Consider the following 22,342-nt stretch of genomic DNA (forward strand, 5'->3'; position numbering starts at 1 on the left):
TTTGCACACAAATATCAATACTTAAAGTAGGCACAACTTGATGCCATAAAACATTGTCACGGCTGGTTTGTCATGGCTTTGAAGCCGTTATTATAGGGCCAAATCACCCAAATTTCCCGTAAATCTGTTAAAATGGCTAATGTTCTACGGCGCATTTTTTACGAGGTCAATAGAATTACTTTGTTATAGCACAAGATTTGTCCGCCGGTTGCATTGCTAGTGTAGCATCTGTTCTAAAAATTCTAAAATACCCCGCTGAAGTAAACTTCTAAAATTCTAAAAATATTCTAAAATACGCCGCTGAAATAAACACGAATTGGTCTTATATATAATATATATCTGCACTAGAGTGTTTGAGCTTTATATGCATAAATGGGACTTTTCATTTTTCTATTATGGGCGTCTGAAGCTTTCATGTTTCCTGCATAAATGTACGGTCACTGCACATAAAACGCACGACGACAGTCAATTTCCCTCTCCACTTATGCAGGCCAGAAGATGGCTAAAAAAGTGTCTTAATTTGGGACGAAGGGCAACGGCAGCGATTCTTTAAATAACCGTTTATTGAACCTTGTCTTGGGGCAGGATGCCGGCAATGTGTTTACTTGCAAAAGCATGTGCCTGAAGGGAGAACAGAATTTGGGCGCGCGCTGCATTTCAAGCTGTCGGAACACCACTGCGTCTCACGTGTACTTCAAAGAGCCGGTGAACTGCGAGTAGCAAGAAGAACGACAAAAATAAGCCGATGAGTACACTTCTTTCTAATGCAGCTGTTGAGGTATACTTTATTACGTGACCAATGGTTTCAAATCAACCCGGATTCAACGTCAACCACAGCGGAAGCAGTAACAGGCTGGGGAGTAACCGTTCCTGAAACGCGCTATCGACCTGACGCATCCCCCTTTCTTTCGCAAGGCAATTCATTCTACATCGCCGACGTGCAAGCGTACCACCCGAAATTCCTCGTCAGACGAGAAGGCAGGATAAATCCTCATCAAGCCTTGGAAGCGGCACCGGCACAATCGCAAACTCCGCATCCAGTTCACAGCTCTTAATAAAGAAGTTCAATTGTATATAAGAAAAATGGGTTACGAGTATGAGACATACTCCAAGGCATCAGAAAAACAAAGCCGCTTGGCACCTACTCTTACACCTAATTGACCCTCACTCCGATAAGGACGATTTCCATCGTGCACTAACTCGAGCTTCTCTTATCATTAAAAGCTCCCCTAAGCCCTTATGTACTCTTGAAAAATGAACGTCTCAACAAAAGCAGGAGATTTTCTTGCCCTCCCTGCACGGGCAAACCACATCCGTACTTTTACCGAAATTGCCAACTTCCGAGCACGAAAAAAAAAGAACAGCACCCCACGCCTGGTGCCGTAGCAGCATGTGTTGGTTTATTGATATCGCGAGATGGGGGAATTCCTCAAGGGTGTGGATAGGGCGTGTCGAGGGTATTTTTGTAGGGTGTGTAGGGAGTGGGATAAGATATCGGAGAGCAAGGCTGACAAAGAGTAATAACGCGTCTGTCGTAGTGACCAAGGACCTACTCCCCCGTAGTCGTCCTGGGGAAATTCGCCACTTTGGACAATTTTTGCACGATGTGGGCATACACCTTTAAGAGAGCAAATTACACATTTTAAATGCGAATGCATTTATTAGCCGGGGGTTGTCTTGCTCCGTTGGCCGGCGTGCGCCTGCATTCCTCCAGCGCGAGCGCATGTGAGCGCGCGCCTCGTAGTTCTGCCTTCGTCGTCGTCGTCGTCGTAAATGCGATCGCATTTCTTAGTCGGGGGTTGTCGTGCTCCGTCGGCGTGCGCCCGCAGGTGTTATCTCTCCGCGCTCCTCCTCGCCCCTAGCAACAGCTGTGGCGCGCCTAGCAACCGGAGCAGGTGGTAGCTCGGGCGGGAGTAGCGGAGGGCAAGGGGAGAGCAGGAGCGTGCTCGGGCGTGTGAGGGCGCTCGCATCGCGGAGCTCGGGCGGAGTAGTGGAGAGGAGGAGCGCGCTCGGGCGTGTGAGGGCGCTCCCATCGCGGAACTCGGCGGGAGAGAGAGCTCGCGCGCGGGGCGGGCGTGTTGCGCGGGTCTCTCTCTCCTCTCCGCGTACCCTCTCTCCGCTCGCTGCGCTCGGAAAATGTATATAAATTGCAGTGGAGCGCACGCCTCTCTCCGTTACTGCTTGCCGCAGCGCACTCATCGGTGCACCCAATGCATTCGCATTTCCGCACGATCCCCTTCGGGGAGGTGGCGAAAAGCAAAAACGCCCGTGTGTACGAGATTTCGGCGCACGTTAAAGATCCCCAGGTGGTCAAAATTAATCCGGAGCCCTCCACTACGGCGCGCCCCATCGCCTGCGTTGCGTCGGCGCGTTAAACCCTAAAATCAATCAATCAATCAACCCTTCGGGGAGGTGGGGGGAGTTTTTGTGGGGGCATGTCCTTTGGCTTATATTAATGCCAGCGTTTTGTGTAGTGGAGTAACCAAAGGAAAGTTCTAAATAAAATGTCGGAACTAATATTAATTCCGCACCAAACGTTCTGCTGTCTAAAAGGTGGCGCCTCGTAGTGTCTAAACATGCACTACCATACGTGTAGGGACCGGTCACTGCTCAGAGGGCGTGACGGATAAGTACACCCAGCGACGCCCCGCGGAAGCTTGAGCTAACTTTGGGTCGGTGAGAGGCAGACGGCGGCCGCGCGTTCACTGTACTGTGGCGTTCATATATTCGGCACCTCCAGGTTGTTTGCTTTTGCGACTCTCCGATTGTTTTTGAAAGGCGTCTCGCGCTTGAAATCTGTTCTGGCAAATAGTTTCCCCATGTCTTAGTGCTTCTGTGCGATTTCCGGACAATTACGGGGCTGAAGTACTACTGTCGGCCTCACGTGCACGAGAAGTTACAGAGATTGTACGTTCCCGCGCGCGTGTACGCCGTGAAAGAAATTGATGGGACAGACATCGTTGCGAAGTCCCGTTCTCAGCAAGGGAAGCTTATTTACAGTGCCAATTTAGATCAGTATTACTTTTTTCTTGTATCACAGCCTAATAAACTGACACCAGCGTATACAACGGCGCTCCACGACAGAAGCGTGTTTGTGTTGTTTCCTCTGTTCGCGCAACCACACTACAGTTACTTTTTCGGCTGCCCTTCTTCAGCTCGGTTGGCACTAATTAACAACGGATTCCAAACGTTATTAGCTGATGACAAAGTAAACACATTTCCACACAGTTCGAAATCTTCTGCGGAGCTGCGGTTGTCTTTACGAAGATTCCGGTTAGTTTCCGCTTCTATCTTGTGAGCAATGTTAAAGTCGTCTTAGTGGCTAATTGTGATACAGTTTGTTCAGGCCGTTCAGAATTCTCCAAAAAACTATTTCCTCCTCCTGTCCATCCTCTGCTTAAACAATAATAACCTCAACTTTCAGAGTACGCAAAACGCATTAAATAGTCAGCCCGTGTGAATGCAACCTTGCCTTTGATAGCTTGCCACGCTCTCCCTTGGAATGTGTGGCTGAACTCTGTATCCTTCGGGGAACAAAGTATGGCAGTAAGCGGGATGCTTATTGACCGTCTTGACATTGCTTTTGGCATCACCCGCGAAGTGCTGTGAACATATCCTTGTGCCGCCTTTTGGCATCCATCCGGTGCCGGGAATGTCGCTAAAGAAACGGTTACTTCAGATAAAACAATAGTGGCGGAAGCCGTAATACCTTTTGTTATGCAAATACTACGACGGCATGCGATTCTTCGCAGCGCGCGATGTGTATGGAACACTGAAAGCAAACGTTTTAGTTTTACGGCCCTTCCTGTCTGCGCTGCGCCTAAACAGTTGTCGTACTCATAATTTTACTCCTTCCACTCACAAAAAATGTCATGGCTTTTTACTGCTAAAATCCATTTCTTGCGACGCTTATTCTCCACGGCTGCCCGAGAAACCTGTACAGAACGATGGCAGGCTGCCTATCGCGATTGTGCATGTCCTTCGCGCAGCAGTAGCGGCGCTGCCACTAATTCTTTCCTGAAGCATTTTGATCTTTTTCAGACCCTGCAACTTGCAATTATAACTATGTTTCTTAAAAAAACTTCCGCCACGCAACGTCGAACCGCACGCAGCGCGCGTTTTTACGCGCGCTGAACGGCCGGTAGCGACATCCAAGGACCCAGAGTTGCTAAGCGGCGACGAGAGGCGGCGCATCAGTCACGTGCAAACTTCAGTGTCCGGTGCCTGTACAAACAGCTCTGTCGCTTTCAATGCACGATTCATGAACCCGCATACAGGAGTAGGAAACACTGCATTGTGCGACAGTTTTAGCTGGAGGCAATTCTTTAAATACCTCTTTTCTTCTCGCGTACAGTAGAATCTCGATAAATGGTAATCGCTTAAACAGAATTGCCGCTTAAACGGGACAGTAGCCTGTAAGTTCTTTGTTTTTGTATTCAGATAACGTAAAAAAACTGTCGGTAATCAGAACTAAAATGCCTGCGTCACCGTGTAAACGGAACCGGAAATGGACCTTCCTGTCAGACTCATTACCATGAGTATCAGGAGTTGAAGATCCTGATCCTGAATATCCAGTTGCAAGTTCTCAAACAAAAAGAAATTATCAATTTTTTAGTGCACAGTGACTAACTGTTGCCAAATAAACCTTGTTAATGTTGGGCCTAAATCTCTTGTAGTTTTCTTGCTTTCTGAAAAACTAACTGCTACGCCCTCCTTCTAATGTTTAAATTTCCATAAAAAGGTATTAATAGTGTGTACGCACATAAATTTGCACTATAGCCCATCTTTCGCAGTAATCGGAACTCCTGTTAAATGGAACTAACATTTTCGGTCCCTTGAGGTTCCGTTTATCGAGAGTCTACTGTAGTTAAAATAATGTAGCCACGCGGCTCACTGACACTGTTGCCAGCATTCCTTTTGAAAGCACACTTAAGTTTGCTAGATCTAAGAATTCCGCTTTGGAACGTCCTAGGGTGTTATCAGGACAACTTTTCCGGTTCAAGGTATTTTAACATATACGCTTTCATTTGGTATAAAGAGCGTATACCCCCAAAAATTCCTTGGCTGCTTTTTCAAGAAAGGGCATAAAGGAGGAAGGTGAGCCCGACGTAAACTGCCTGCCTACCGGGCGAAAGGCAGTTACATTAAGGCTGAAACAGGGGGGCGCAGAATAGACAGGAATAATGAACAAGGACATTGCATTGCACTCACCGCGGCCACGTCCTGCACTATCATATTCCGGTTTATGGCGAACATTCCGATCTTGTCCAGCTCGCCCATATCCAGAACACGGTCATTCTTGCTGCCCTCCATCTCCACCGTGAAGAAACCCTCTCCGAACTTGATGGTGACCGTCACTTTTTCGTTCTTTTTCGCTCCCTTGAGGCCCGTGATGCGCTCACCCTCATACAGCACCTCGATCCTGCACGCAGGATTAAAGGGCAAGCCCTGCTTTAAACGGCCTTGCGAAGGGGGAAAAAGAACTGCCTCCCTGTCCACATGGAGTTTCAGCCTAATAATTGCTAGAGGAAAATCTGTCGCTCCAATCGCGTCCCGTCGTTGGCGCCGCCATATCAGCTAGAAGCGTTCCTTTCCTGTTTGGATTGGCTGGACACACGGCTGCTTCACACCCCCGAAACCAAAATGCCCAAAACGGGTAACATTCTTTATTCGTATTTTCTATAATTCCAAAAATCTCGTAACAAATACAGTTTGGACCTGCACTTTGCTATTGATAATAAAGCCAAGTTTACCTATTTCTTAATAAAGGTTGTTTTTTTTTTTTTTTTGCAGCCGCCGGCAAATTTTGAGCCTGTTGGTTCACCATGCCTTATAACGGAGGTAACGCTCCTCCGCGGTACATGGCGGCGCACTCATCGAAGAGCGTTTCGCCTCGACGCAGCACGGATTTCCATATATACCGGTATCCAATTTTTTTGACTCTGCTACACACACACACAGAAAGGTGGTAATGCTATCAAAAATTACCATGGACGATCCAAACAAAAGGAGCACCCGTAGGCAACTTTCTATGTCGTTAACCTTGCCGAAGCGGCCGTTCCTGCACGGCCCAGGGCATCCGTTATACATGGTGATAGATCACAATGCACCAAATGGATCTAGAACATACCGAACGCCCGTTATTTACAAGAGAAATGGGCACATGTTTTGATTTAGAACTTTTTACACAAGAATAACATGACTCCGCGGCCTCGAACCCAGGTTGCTACACTAGGAACAAAAGACTGTACCTCAAAGCCACATCGTTCGAACGGGGGCTACTTTAGCAGTTGGTCAAAGGATTATTGCTATGTGTTGAAAACGCACCCGTATAGATGGCGTTACTTCGTTGTATTTATGTATCGGACCCAGGAATGAGTGGAGAAACGTCCGGGACGCAGTCCGAGCTACTAAAGAAATTGCAGGACCAATTCTTGCCTCCGTTCCCCGTTACGCCTATCCCAGACTACACGGGAAGGCCAAATCCTGATCTCGACAGGATAGGGCAAGCTGCAATGGCAAAGCGGCAAAGCTTAGACGCAACACCACTCCGGGACGAGATAAGATGATCAACTAAGCGCTAGCGAACCTCGAGCCTTCCTCCGTGACTGCTCTCACCGCATACATGAAGCGCTGGAAGAGCGGAACCCTCAAACCGGAATGGAAGAACACAGAAGTGCGGTTCATTCCCAAACCTGACAACGAATCAGACATTGATTGATTTGATTGATTGTAGGGTTTAACGCACCGACGCAACACAGGCGATGAGGCGCGCCGTAGTGGAGGAATCAGATATTGAAAACCTCCATCCCATCTCTTTGACTTCTTGCGTGGGGAACCCTATGAAACACATTGTACTCATGAGGATGCAGAAATACCCACAAAGCTCCGGAAAACTGCCATCCACCATGTTTGGCTTTAGGCCGCATCTTTCAACTCTTACAACTGAAAGAAGATATCATAATGCCAGCCCACAGCCACACGCCAAAAGCCATACTGGCCCTCGACCTAAAGGGGGCCTTTGATAATGTCACCCACCACGCTACCTTTGTCAACGTAAATGGTCTAGACTGTGAGAACCGGACTTACAACTACGTCCGAGACTTTCTGTCAGGACGGAAAGCCGTTATCAAGATCGGAGTCATTGCTTCGGACCCCATCTACCTCGGTGGGAGGGGTACGCCACAAGGAGCGGTTCTGTCACCCCTATTGTTCAATATCGCACTCATTGGCCTCACCGCTAAACTAGGGGTCATACCAGATCTGCACCATGGCTTGTACGCCGACGATATCACAGTGTGGACTGGTAAGGGCTCGGTGGGGGAAATGAAGGACCGCTTACAACTTGCCGCCGATGTAGTCAATGAATACACGAAGAGCTGTGGCCCCTTTTGCTCACCGCAAAAATCAGAGCTCCTCATGATGCACAGGGGAAGGCGGCAAGCTCCAAGCAATCGAGATTGTCCAGGATGGCTGTACCATCAGGCCTTCCCCTCAGATCAAGGTCTTGGGAAGGTTCTTCCAGACGGACAGCAGAAACACAGTCCTTATCAGACGGCGCAAGCGCACTACCGAACAAGTCACACGTATGCTCCGAAGAATAACGACAAAGTCTACGGGCATGAAAGAGGCGGACACACTTCGGCTCCTTCAGGCCTTTGTAATGTCTCGACTGGCTTACACCCTTCCATATGCCATACGTGCGTTGCTCTGGAGCGATGAAAACACCGAGGTGTCCCGGTGGGATATGAACCCGGGTCTGCACAACAGCAGAGCAATGCGCTACCACTGCGCTATCGCCGTTTTGCTCCCTTTATTACCGGCTTGGTAGACTAAACAAAAAATGAAAACAATGACACATGCTTCAACCAGAATATAATGATGCGGAAGGCGTCGTCTTCAAGCGAAGCAAGGCGGGCGGTAAGCTCCTGAAGAGCAGCGAGAACCGCAGATAGAGCTTGAGATACGATGGAAGGGACTACTTGTTCAAGCAAGGGGGGAAGGATTTTATCCAAGGTGGCACGAACAATGTTTTGAATATCGATGAGTGTTCAAATTCTTCATAGCCTTCAAAGTTCAGTCTTCACGCATAGTCGGAGTGGGAGTGTAAAAAGGTACGTTTGTTATTTTGTCCTGCTCTAAAAGCGTGTAATATTAATGAGGTGGCGTTGAAAGTATGGCCTACTCTCTGTCAGGATGAGGGTATATGGATGGCCACAAGCCCCTCGCCGGCGGCATGTTGTCCCTGTATTTATCATCCTTTAAACACCGTAAAAGCCACTGGGATACGAGATGAAGAATGAAAGTTGTTTACGTTGATCAAGCTTTAAGTTGCATTTCTTGCAAGCCATAAACCACGTTTATTTCGCTTTGTGCAGTGTAGGTACCCACAACTACACAGAAACAAACTGCAAAATAAAATTACGTTCCCATTCCGGTTAGCGCGGCAGTTACAGTAGGCCTTAAAGCCCGTCACCTCGTAGCGCCAATGTGAAAGCGTCGGCCGTCGGTAGCCACGCAAAAACCAACCTGAACCGGCCTACCCTGGGTTTGCTTTCCTCGAGACGTCGCAGCCCTGCAGCAGGCCCCACCCGAGTGAGCCAACATGGAAGTAACTACACCGTCCCTTGTATTGAACGCAATGCAATGGGCGCTGTCGAAGCTGTCAACGCAGCACGATTAGATACTCAATAAGACTGAAACAGCTCAATTGGACGCATTAATCAGAAACGCATATAAGCAGGCTCTCGGGCTCCCAGTAAGCACCTTGAATGAAAAACTTTTAAAACTGGGTATTCACAACACAGTGGCTGAAGCCATCGATGCACATCTATCAAACCAGCGACAAAGATTTGGGTAAAGTATCACTGGGAGAAGCCTCCTAGACAGACTAGGAATGTCGTCCCCTGTAGAGATAAAGTATCAGGATGTGCCAATCGAACTGCGAGAGAATATTGCAGGAGTTCCCATGCCGCGCAAGATGCATCCAATACATCATGCAGGTAGAGTGTACACTATAATGCAGGTAGAAGACAGGCAAGAGCTCGTGCAATCGGAAGGGTCACCGACAACTGGGACCGCACGGTCTATACTGATGTGGCAGACTACGCCACATGGAGATCGACGACTGCTGTTGTGACAACCGCAACGTCGCACATTACCAGCATCACCCTACCCTGCACGACGACTGACCAAGCAGAAGAGGTTGCCATTGCCTTGGCCATCTCTCAGGCGATGGAAGAGACAGTTATAACAGATTCGCAACAGGCATGCCGAAATCACTTCCATGGAAGAACATCTTAAACATTTGTCTTCAACGTCCGCTTCACGGACGAGTCAAAATACTCTGGAATTCAGCCCATCCAATTCTGCAGGGTAACAATACCGCCCATAATACTGCCCGAGAGCTATCCCACCGGGCAACACGAGGGATGGAGGCTGCGAGCCCACTGCACACCTACCCCAAGATCAGTCAGCATTACAAGCTCGAGCGCAGGACACACCCATCGGCCCACGAATCCTTAACGAAAGCCTAGGAGAGACTACTTAGGCTGCTTCAAACGAATACGTTGCCCACTTGACGAAATTGTATTCTAATGTATCCGACCCAGTACTCCGCTCTGTGTCAGTTTTGTAGCGAACCTGGCACGCTCTACTATATGATGTGGGGTTGTCAGAAAACCCCAAGTTAGACAGAATTCCTCGTCCGTATTATGAGCAGCGGGACAGCGTGTTGTCCAGTTTTAGTCCGGTGAGAGAGAGAGAGAGAGAAAGAGTAAACGTTAATTAAGAAAAAAAGAGGCAAGTGGTCGGTTTCCTCAGCACAGGACCCCGTTGGAGCGTCCACCCGTCTCAGGTGGCACGCACGGCGGCACGCACTATACTCTGTCGTTATCTCGTAGAGCGTCGCCACCTGTCTGGCGTCGCCACATGTCTGGTGTCGTATCGGCATTCCGCCCCCCTCATACTTTCGTCGCACTTTCATTCTCAGCGTTCCTGCTCACTCTATCTTCGGTGGCCTCTCCGTACTCTTGCTTAAAACCAGGCCGATACTTAGGATGTATGCGAAAACACAGGGGCAGTCGCTTAAGAGCTGCGCTCTAAAAAATTGCTCTACATAGCCGCCACTGTACAGTCTTTTGAGCCACTCCCGTCGCCCACCAATGACGGGCTGCTCCTCATCTCAATATATTGCACCCTCACCTTTTTCTTGTGGAAGGCAAGCATGTAGCCTCCTGGCCACTCGGCAGCGCCCCGGTGCACCCGACACCCTCCCTCCGCCACCCCATCTCTCCCGTTGTTGCATGCTCGCCAGACTCTTCTGGCAATGACCAGCAGCCTCCCTGCAGGATGTTCATTGCCCCGTCCGTCTACCATCGTTTTGGTACCCTCGAGTGTCGCCGTGGAGCGGCTTTGCGCGCCCCTTCCTCTGGTTGGCTCGTGACGGGCCGCCCCTCGTCATCAGGCAGACGTACTCGTTACCCAAATTGCGGCAAAAATACGGTTCCGGGTCAGTTCGGGTTCCAGGATAAAATTCGGCTTCGGTTCTGGTTTTCGTTTTCGTTCCGGTTCCGGTTCAACGCCCCGCTTGGAACAAATATCCTCACAGTTGATTCGCCTTTCACAGGTACTCCTCCGAAAAACAATTTAAGGAAGTTTCAAGTATGAGCTTATTTCGCTGATGATACAATATATTCCTGCGAAGGCACTCGGAGCAGCTTGTATAGGAACAGGAAATAGCTATTCCGTTCCCCCTCCCTATTTTTACGGTGGTATTGCCCTAGTCCTCGTATAGACATGCGGATTTAGTGGATCGAGTTCTTCGCGCATTCCTCCAGTCGGTCCGCATTGGACTGCCGGCTTTACTTCCTTCGAACAGCCGTAACTAAATCTTACGAAATGCATTGTTATACTTACAAGCCAAATCTTATCTACTGCGGCCTGAGCCCATAGAGAAGCCACTTGTATTCTCAGCAGCATAAAACTGGCGTGAAGTTGGCGTCACGTCCCAATCACAGATCCTGTGTGGGAACGTATCCTGGCTCTCGTGAATGGCACCATTTTTAACGTCTTGGTTTTGGCGATGCCACACCACCTATGATTCTCGTTTTGTCTTTCTTTCTTTTTCCCTTTGAATCTTAGTTCTAATACCATGTCCCCCTTTTCAATGGAGCGTCACCAACCTGCATATTCTCTGAAAACATTACTCTACCACATATAACTGAGGCAGTAGCGGTTCTTGCTTCCTTCCTTCCCCAATATTCTCTCGCTTTCCATCTATCTTTCTCAGTCGCTCTCCGCTCTCCATCCGTCTGTCCGTCCGTTCGTCCGTCCATTCATTCATCCATCCATCCAACCGTCCACCCACCCATCCATCCATCCCTCTATCCACCCGTTCACTCATCCATCCATCCATCCACTCGCCCACCCATCCATCCATCCATCCACCGTTCTATCCACTCATCCATTCATCCATCCATCTATCTGTCCGACCAAGAGTTGCTGGGTAAACAGAAATAAACATGTAAATAGCAAAGAAAGAGTCTCACTCGTTGGTCTTCTTCTGGCGTGGCTTGAATATCCCCTTGAAAATGATGGAGCCCTCCGCGTAAACATGGAAATAAGGTTTGAAGTAGAAAGTCGCGTTCTGAAAATGGAACGACCAGAAGCAACAACCATTAGGGGCTTATCACCAAAGGACCACACCTTATTGAAATGTCCACGGCGTGGCTTGTAAGCGCTCCTTCGTCCCGCCTGTATAAGCTGCAAGGAGAGACCGCTGGAGAACCCTCACACTGTACGGAGTACGAGAAAGGGCCGTACTAAGAAACCAAAAGGCAATTCTCGCCCTGCGCGAGAGTTGCCTTTAACTTTAAAAAACTATCCATGGTTTACTCCTCCTCCCAAAAAATGTCATATCACGGGCTACCTCAGTACCCCAAATAGGCGCAACTGAGTAAATCTCTGGAGCAGATCGCCATGTAGGTGCTACGTCTTGCTTAAATTTTACGATGGATGAGAGGACTAACAAAAAATAGTTTATGCCAGTCACAATAAATGGCACGAACTTTATGCGCCGACAACACCCGTTCCCGAAAACCCCTTTACGTATCACCCAAAATGACCGTTACCTTCTATTGTCCATTTTTCACTTCCCTTTCTTCCTCTCCTTTCTCTCCTACCACGGCTATATCTTGGCCGAGATATTTTGGGTGTTGTTTTGGAATCTTTAGTTTCAAATGACCATAATCATGCTCTGCCGGAAAAGTAAAAGCAAGCTCAACCGAGTCAGGTGAGAAGTTTTCTTGCTGTTTTTTTTTTCTAAAAATCTAGCACCACCGTACAAATGTGCGACAGGAAAAAAATTGGCGGTATTTTCGAGAGAGAGAGAAATCGGCCCCCTGAAGTACAGTATCTTAAACAAGGACACGAGATCCCTTTATGCAATCCTAAAAGGCAACGCTGCATGCGTAGTTTCTGGTGGTAAAAGTATTTTTAAATATAACGTTGCAACCGTCAAACCTCCACGATTCAAGGAAAACATGGGAACTGGGACCGCTGCAGCATCAGTCATAGCGAATTGGTAATAGTGAATACTGAACGGAGGGAATTCTATTCTCTAAGAATACTTCCAACCTTCACAGATGCTTTGTTTTGAACCGCGCATTTTCCTTCCTTTCTTCCAATATCAATCAAGCAAAGTTTCTGCTTTACCGGAACATTCAAGCAAGAAAACTAGTTATCTATATGTTCTCAGTCGCAGTTAGCGGGGTCACGAGCCATATTCTCATCTGCATCTTCCGAGCCTGAAACGAAGCAGGCGGAGCACTAATCGTACTCACAAAAATTGAAAGTCAAATTTTGGGGGTTTAATGCGCCTACGCTACGTCAGCCCTATGAAGTGCGCCCTAGTGGAGGGCTCCAGATTAATTTTCACAGCCTGGAGGTACCTCACGCGCGCCCAAATCTCTACACAAGGGCGTTTTCGATTTTCGCCTCCATTAGTAAAGCAACCACAGCAGAAGGAATCGAACCCGTGTCCCCGGGCTCACGAGCAGAGCGTGTGCTTTAGCCACGGGGCCATCGCCGAAATAGAAGTGTACTCACCTGGTCTGTGAGTACGGAAACATCAGGGGAGGTAAAGTGGACCTCGTGGACGCGGAAGCCACACATCTTTCGCCCTTTGTCACCCATGTACTCCTCTCCTTGAGCGACGTTGGCGAAGTTGTTGAAGAGCGACCCGTTCACCTGCTGCTTGAGGACGTTTTCGCCGTCTAACAGCACCTGCTCAGTGACCGCCGCGAAGAAAAAAATAGAAACTGTTAACAGGTCACCGAAACAAAAGTAACATCTTACGACGAGGTGGCTGGCTTTAAGTAGTTCCCACGAGGTTTATCGCGTCAGCTGTTGATGCTTCAATTTCCGAAGGACGATCAGCCAAGTTCAAATGAATCCTTCCTCCTCTCCGTACCTTTTTGCTCCTCCGTACTCTCTCGGGGCTCGCTCGTACTCTCCACTTCTTGGCGCCTTCTCCTTTGTAATTCCTTTCCCTCTCTCACTTGGGCGGCTTCCGATATAGTCTCGTCCATTTCACTTCCGTTGGCGCGAAAACTAATCTCTAGAGAAACAGGAACTTGTTGCGCTAGTTTAACCACGGTGCGGCTCTGTCCGTGAACTTGTATGTTTATTTGAACTCTTAGATGCAAAGCCTCTCTTAGTCGACCCTCCGTCGTCCCTCGGCGTCCGGCGTCCGCACCTCTCCTTCTCATCCCCTTCTCCACGCCAACTGTGATAACGCCGCCCTCCTCCTCGCCCTTCGGCTCGTCTCGTGCCGGCTCAGAAAGACACCGGCAACACTGTCGCTCCAGGAGCCCTAACCAGCTGTGATAACACCGCTCTCCTCCTCGCCGCTCGGCTCGTCTAGTGCGGGCCCAGGAAGACACCGGCAACCCTGTCGCTCCAGGAGCCATCTTATGGTCGGGGCTATGTCCCTCCCTTGTTGTCGCGCCGTCCACACCCCCACGGCGCATGCGCATCTCTCCCCCATTCTCCTCTCCTTCAGCTGTATAAAAGCAGGTGCGCGCGCTGCGCGGTGTTCAGTCTGCTCCGAGACACCGACTGCACCGGTTCTGCTCCGGTGTGGAACCTACACGGAACCCTCATGCTTTGCATCACCACATAGTTCCCTTCGGGGAGATGGTGTAATTTTTTGTATACATCGAGGAGACGGGCTCTGAACCGTTGCAAGCAGTACACCCGCTAGCACGGCGGCCTACCTGGAAGTGGGCTCACTAGAAAGCGGCCATTCAGGTACTTAGTTGCCTTTAAACTCAAAATCTGTTAACTGGGAACTCCTGTCCTTCCTTTCTCCGCCCCCACCACATTCGATTCACTACATTTATTTATTTATTTAGTTAGTTAGTTAGTTAGTTAGTTAGTTAGTTAGTTAGTTAGTTAGTTAGTTAGTTAGTTAGTTAGTTAGTTATTAGTGGTATCCCCTTTGTAGAGATCGATGATGTGCGTCTTATTACCTAAGAATCGAGACAGCCGTTTTCTGTGCCACGCTGGAGTGGTTAGTCGCCGCAACGTATACGGAAAGAGAATGGTTACGGTTGTACCCGCTGGGTTTTTTCGATCGCACACTATGCGTCAAAACTCACTGTACGGTGCCGATTGGACGCCACACGCCAAAATTCACAGCACAGATATATCTTCGAAGACTAACACAGCCGCACATAAAAGCAAGGGACGAGGGACGCCCCCTGTGTTACTCAGGCCCGATGTGCCACGTATCCCCGAACACTCACACAGCCCTCACATACACGTACACACGCCCACATACACGAGAAGGGACGCGTTAACTGTTATCAAACCAGGATGTGACTTGTATCCCCGAACACTCACAAAGTACTCAGATGCACACACTTGCCCTATGTCATGGAGTAAGATATCTTGCTCCGTGCCCTATGTTATCGAGGCAGGACGCGCCAGGCATCCCCGAAAACTCAACTAGAACACACAAGAAAGGGACGCCCCCACTGTTAATGAGGCAGGACAGCCACGCCTACCCCAAACACTCACACTGCACACACACACACTCACATTCACACTACAAGGACACTCCCCTCTGTTATTGATGCAAGACATGTCCCGTATTCTCGAACACTCACACAGTCCACACATACACACACGCAAACCAGGAAGGGACGCCACTCTGTTACCGAGGCAGGACATGCAACATATCCCGAACACTGACAGAGCACACACTCACACGTGGAAGGGGCGCCTCCTGTATTATCGAGGCAGGACGGGCCACGTAATCCCAAACACTCACACAGCCCACACACACAGACACACACATACCAGAAAGGGACGCCTCCCCTGTTACCGAGGCAGGACGTGCCACGGATAGCCGAACACTCACACAGCACACATACACACAAGCACACTCACACGTTGAAGGGACGCCTCCTGTGTTATCGAGGCAGGACGTGACATGCATCCCCGAACACTCACACAGCACACGCAACACACACGCACACTCACACATGAAAGGGACGCATCCTGTGTTATCGAGGCAGCACGGGCCACGTATCCCCAGACACTCAGACAGCACACACACGCTCACACAAGGACGGGACGCCTCCCCTGTTATCGAGGCAGTACGTGCCACGGATCCCCGAACAGTCACACAACACACACACAGGACAGTAAGAGACGCCCCCTCCGTTATTGCGGCAGGACGTGTCACGTAGGACCGAACACTCACACAGAACACACATACACACACGCACAATCCCACGTGGAAGGGACCAGTGTTGCGGAATGGGCATCCCCATTCTATTCCAATTCCATTCAGAGGAATTGAAACTTGTCGTGATTCCATTCCTTTCCATTCCGCGGAATGACAGAAGTTAGCCCATTCCCACTCCTGGAATGGACGGGAAGTTCAATTCCATTCCTTTAATTCCTCAATGTAAAAACTGCCTGAGGTGCTCTATTGAATTACTGAGGAACGCAAAATGAATCTGACGTTACCATACGGGTTGAAAACTGCAAAAGTATTCAAAATGTGTCACTTGTCACCGAAGTTGAGAGGCGTAGCAGGTTGGTTACATATGCCGTGCATAACTACCCAATTCGAAAAACTATCGTCTCTTCCTAACAAAATCGGAGTGAAGCGCGAAAGCTAAAAGTTCACCCAACTTTCGCTGAAACTGCGTCTAACCAATCGACAAACCTTCAAACACCCAAACCGCAAGCGAAGAACGAACCCGAAGAACAAACCCGAACGAACCCGAAGAACGAGGAACGATTTTTCGCGCACTAAGTAAACGCAACTACGAATGGTATAAGTGTACACCGTTACGTGGTTTATGAGATAAAGGTATACTATCGTAGTCTTTTATGATCGACGCGTGTGTTTTTTTTTAGGACCGTTCGTTTTTTGCGATTTTCAAGTAAGCGTTTTGACACAATGGAAGCCCAGTTTCAGAGAGAGAGAGAGAGAATTTGCGGTCCCCGGTTTCACGCACGCACCGTGTGCGTAGAGACATTACCAGAGCTTTTCGGTCGAGCAACCGGTGTAAGGGCGAATGCATTAGTTTTTAGATAGAATGCGATCGGTCGCACTACAACAGCTTTCGCTTTGAAAAGTGGCATCGTCACACTGCCCCTTTTTTTATAGTAAGTAGCGGGATCCCACTACTTATTGTAGTATTTGCATGTTAGCATGTTTTAACGGTTTGTTCTTGCGCGACGCGAGATGAAGCAGCTATTACGCTGATGTCTGCTTTTTTTGTTTTATTGCACAGTCTTGGGCGTGCTATCTCGCTGTCTGCTTTGCGTACCGTCATACCAGCGTAATTAGTATGATGTGGATAACTCACAGGCATGTCACGCGGAGCTTGCTCACATGTACATTCAAAATGCCTGATGGAATGATTTCAAGTGAATCTACAGCATTGAGCCCTCTCGCTACACCACAACGCTAGAGGCGGGAGGGCAGAGTCACAGAACACCATTTACAGGTTTTGCATTCACTCTAGGAAAGTCGCCACCGCTTCCACGTTGACCTCCATTGCGATTGTTTATTGACCTGGCCATACCGCAGCCCAATCCGTACAATACAGGGCATTCTTTATGATTCCCTCATTTAAAGTGACAGAACCATATCTTGACGGGAGCCCTGTCAAAGTAAAGAAATATGGTCAGGCAGTTGTTTCCATGAATGCGCAACCATAAGCTCGAGGACCTGATCAAAATTTTAAATGTGACCTCCCTTCCTGAATAGTGCCGATGCTCCAACTTTCGAGACGACGACTAAGACTTCAGTAATCAGGTACGTTTGTACCCATGGCGCAACAGAAACACAGCAACCAAAGCACGAACAAGTTTGGCACAATTGGAGGAGAGGGCCGCACATTCAGATAGACGCAAAGCACGGTGTCGCACTCCTGAGAGCCATCAAAGCACTCGCAAAAAGAGTGCTATTGGAGCCAGAACTGTCAGAAACAAACGCCTGTCGACAGCTGTGTTCTGCATTGTCTTATGTAATTGTATATCCCTCACTACCGTAGCCTCCGTAGCAGAGCGTGGAGGTAGAAAGCTCAGTAACATATTCGAAGCTCGCTTCTTACGCTTTTGGCGGGTGCCGGGAACACAAATCCCTCACCCACAATTTTCTTTTTGTTGCCTTGGCATTGGTTTACTGGAGACCCGCGGCCGCTGCAACACACGGACAGACGGTCGACAGGTTGGCGCCGTAGTCCCGCGTGGTGCCTACCAGGTCGGCTTGCGAGCTACAACGCTATTCATTGCGCGCCGGAGGAAAGCGCTTTGTTGTGTCATGTGCGAACTCTTTATATTGCTAGCTCCAATATTTCGCAGTATCAGCTGGTGGTGAGAAACACAGCGGCTTCGGATGCGCGCCGTTCGTATCCCCCCCTCCCCCTGATTCTCGATGATATTCCCGGCGTGCCCGGCTGGCCTGGCCACACGGCGCCTGCCACTGAGAGAGACGTTGGTCTGCTATCGGCGCCACGGACGGTTCTACAGAGAAAGCTATGCCTCAAAAAGCCTACCGAAGCACGAAGAGCCGACCTAACTGGCCAGACGAGCTTGCGGCGCTCGAAGTTCAGTTGCATACGCGCTAGTTACTCGAAATGCCAAGTACACGTTCTTGCTTTCGTCGCCGGTGCTCCCTTTGAGATATACCGACGCAGTCGTCGCCACAGACTAACTAATTAAGTAGCCAGAAGGAACCAGCAATGGTGACGCCGCCGTCTAAAAATCCTGACTCCATTCCCATTCCATTCCGAGCATAAGGCCATTAATTCCATTCCCATTCCACTCCTCCAAGCATTGTTCTCATTCCATTCCCATTCCATTCCGGCATCTCGAAAAGGTGGAATGAATCCGGAATCATTCCAATTCCGGAGTTGCAACTCCGCAACACTGGAAGGGACGCCTTCTCTGTTGTCGAGGCAGGACATCCCATGTATCCCAGAACACTTCCATAGCACACACATACACACAAGCACACTCACACGTGGAAGGGATGTCTAATGTGTTATCGAGGCAGGACCGGCCACGTATCCCCGAACACTTACATAGCACACACATACACACACGCACTCTCACACGGGGGAGGGACGGCTCCTGTGTTATCGAGGCAGGACGGACCACGTATCCCCGGACACTCACACAGCACAAACATACATACACTCACACAAGGAAGAGACGCCTCCCCTGTTCACGAAGCAGGACGTGCCACGGATTCCCGAACAGTCACACAGCTCACAAACACACATACACCAGGAAGGGACGCCCCCTCCGTTTTCGCGGTCGGACGTGCTACTCATGCCCGAACACTCACACAGCACACAACACACACACATAGGCACACGAGGAAGGGACGCTTCCTGTGTTATCGAGGCAGGACGTGCCACGTATCCCCGAACACTCACACAGCACTCACATACACACACGCACACAGCCATGTGGAAAGCACGCCCCCTCCGTTTTCGAGGCAGTACGCGGAACGTATCCCCGAGCACTCACACAGCACACACACACACTCACACAGCGCACACACAATCACAAAAGACAGGAACACCCAAGTTGTAGAGTATCCCCGAACACTTGCACAGCACACACACACACATCACACAAGGAAGGAGCACCCCAGTTGTTACCGACGTAGGACGTGCAGCGTATCCCCGAACACTCCCACAGCACACACACACACTGACACAGCACCCACACACTCACACAAACACAATCACAAAAGGAAGCAACACCCCAGTTGTTACCGATGTAGGACGTGCAGGGTATCCCCGAACACTCACACAGCACAAACACACAATGACAAAAGGAAGGAACACCCCGGTTGTAACCGACGTAGGACGGGCAGGGTATCCCCAAACACTCACACAGCACACACACACACAATCACAAAAGGAAAGAACACCCCAGTTGTTACAGATGTAGGGCGTGCAGGGTATCCCCGAACACTCACACAGAACACACACACGCACAATCACAAAAGAAAAGAACACCCCAGTTGTTACCGACGTAGGACGGGTGGGGTATCCCCGAACACTCACACAGCACACACACACTCACAAAAGGAAGGAACACCCCAGTTGTTACCGATGTAGCACGTGCTGGGTATCCCCGAACACTCACACACACATCCACACACACACACACAATCACAAAAGGAAGGAACACCCCAGTTGTTACCGACGTAGGACGTGCAGGGTATTCCTGAACACTCACACAGCACACACACACGCACAATCACAAAAGAAAAGAACACCCCAGTTGTTACCGACGTAGGACGTGCAGGGTATCCCCGAACACTCACACAGCACACACACACTCACACAGCACGCACACACACACAATCACAAAAGGAAGGAAAACAACAGTTGTTACCGACGTAGGACGTGCAGGGTATCCCCGAACACTCACACAGCACACACACACACAATCACATAAGGAAGGAAAACCCTAGTTGTTACTGACGTAGGACGTGCAGGGTATTCCCGAACACTCACACAGCACACACACTCACAGAGCACATACACACACACACACAATCACAAAAGGAAGGAACACCCCAGTTGTTACCGGCGTAGGACGTGTAGGGTATCCCCGAACACTCTCACAGCATACATTCACACAGCACTCACATACACACACACAATCACAAAAGGAAGGAACACCCCAGTTGTTACCGACGTAGGATGTGCAGACTATCCCCGAATACTCACACAGCACACACACACTCACACAGCACACACACACAAACAAACACACACACACAATGAAAAAAGGAAGGAACACCCCAGTTGTTACTGACGTACGACGTGAAGGGTATCCCCGAACACTCACACAGCACACACACACACACTCACGCAGCACACACACATACACATTCACAAAAGTAATTAACACCCCAGTTGTTACCGACGTAGGACGTGCAGGGTATCCCCGAAAACTCACACAGCACACATACACACACGTCCACACACATGGGGAAGAGATGCCCCGTCTGTTATCGAGGCAGGGCGTGCCACGTATTTCCTAACACTCACACATCACACACATGCACGCGCACACCTGAGGAAGAACCGCCCCCTCTGCTATCGAGGCAGGGCAAGCGACGTAACCTAGAGCCCTCAGGCCTGTTAGACATGGCAACGCAAGCAGACGAGGCAAGGCTACCCTCTGCTCAGCTGGTGACTCAGTGTGCTCAATCGAGGGAGGCACATACACAGGCAGGGCAAAACCAGCCAGCAGGTGCCTCGGGGCTGTGTTGGGAGGGTGGGTGTGTTTTCTCTGGTGTGCTCGTCCAGTGTGTCGTAATAATGTGTGCGTTGGTTCTGAGTTGTGTTGTCTTCCTTCGACCGAAGCTAGAACGTCTTTTTTATTGGCTTTTCTCAAAGATTTTTGTAACCGCCATTACAGTACCTGAACAGTGTGGTGCAGGCTTGTGGCCCTTCAATAGAGGGCTGTTCGTCTATGTTTCATCCTAGTGCTGCGACTAACGGCACGCGCAAGTTAAACTTTTCACATCCCTAATGGCAGCTCTCTAGTCATCCAAAAGTTTTCCTCAGCATTGTAAACGTTTACTCACCACAGCGGTCTTAGAGTTTACTGTCTATGTGCTACTCTTAAGCGACTCACCTGATCAAATTTCGATGGGACTTACTAATTCACTACCCCCGATATTAACAGGCATGGTGCGCCAATATAAAAAGTCTTACTAATCCATCTAAATGTTTTTATCGGCTACTTTGCTTCTTTTAAAAATATGTCATGTCGTTACTGAAATAAATATAGAAGCAAAGCATTTTACTTTCTCAAGTTTTCCATACATGGCGACAGCGGTCTACCCTGCGAGTTTTTTTTTATTTTTTACAGTACACAAGTGCCATATATGTAAAATGAGCAGGCTAGGCAATTGAGCATATGTTGATATATCTATACGGTGGTTTTTAAGAGCGTTTGCCATAAAGTAGTTATGCCTTACATTAATGTTAACATGCGAGCCCCCCTGAATCCCCATAGGGTTCCGGGAAGGCGAGTATTTTCCTTATACCTACATTCCACTCTTCGTCATGCCTTTTTCCAATCCATTTTTATCTCCATCCCAACTTTCTCTCCCTCTTTAGTCCTTAGTCCCACCACCACCACCGATTTACCATGTCCTCCTACTTTGCCCTTCCGCCTCACCCCCACCATTATGTACAACTCCTATCGAAACCCTCACCCTCCACTTCACCATGCCCTCCATGTCGTCCCTTCCCATTCTTCCTCCCTTTTCGGTTCTGCTCACCCTCTATATCCCACTTTTATTATCTGCTCTACAGTTTCTATTATCTACAGTTTCTATTATCTGCCCTACAGTTTCTCTGGCCGGTCACTCATCAATCTCCAGTGGGTAGGTATAGCCAACCCAGCGACGTTTCTGGACGAGTCGAGGGACAGACAGGCACACTGAAATTTCCCTGATTATGTCAGCCAAAGGGAGGCCATCGTCGTTATTATTATTAATATGATTATTAAGATTATTATATTATACTATGATTATATTATTATTATTATTATCGTTTTTTCGCGTATATCTGCAAATATGTTTTTATGTCTGCTTGCTTCACCCAACTGTTTGACTATTGTTCCACATACTTTTGCAATCGATCCACCATTAGAGTAATTTCTTAACGTCTACTTTTGGTTGGAATACCTTTTTATTATACTTTGGGTTTAATTTTATCGCTTTCTTCATCGCTCGTCCTTCTCGTTGACTGCTTATATTGTGAGCTCCTGCTGT

At 49.0% G+C, this 22,342-nt stretch overlaps 1 protein-coding gene across 1 annotated transcript in view; it reads right to left on the minus strand.

Moving 5' to 3' along the window:
• Nucleotides 1–570: 570 nt before the first annotated feature.
• LOC144149033 (uncharacterized) overlaps nucleotides 571–22,342 on the minus strand; it is a 48,896-nt gene continuing 27,124 nt past the window's right edge. Inside the window, exons 4-7 of the mRNA XM_077680578.1 lie at nucleotides 13,108–13,284; nucleotides 11,550–11,647; nucleotides 5,212–5,422; nucleotides 571–710 (exon numbers count right to left, since the gene is read on the minus strand). Coding sequence (XP_077536704.1) covers nucleotides 684–710; nucleotides 5,212–5,422; nucleotides 11,550–11,647; nucleotides 13,108–13,284 — 513 coding nt within the window. The 3' untranslated portion in view covers nucleotides 571–683. The remainder of the gene's footprint in view (nucleotides 711–5,211; nucleotides 5,423–11,549; nucleotides 11,648–13,107; nucleotides 13,285–22,342) is intronic.

The sequence above is a fragment of the Haemaphysalis longicornis genome, unplaced genomic scaffold (assembly GCF_048455015.1).
Source record: "Haemaphysalis longicornis isolate Haplotype H1 unplaced genomic scaffold, Haemaphysalis longicornis Haplotype H1 scaffold_8, whole genome shotgun sequence".
Lineage (NCBI taxonomy): Eukaryota > Metazoa > Arthropoda > Arachnida > Ixodida > Ixodidae > Haemaphysalis > Haemaphysalis longicornis.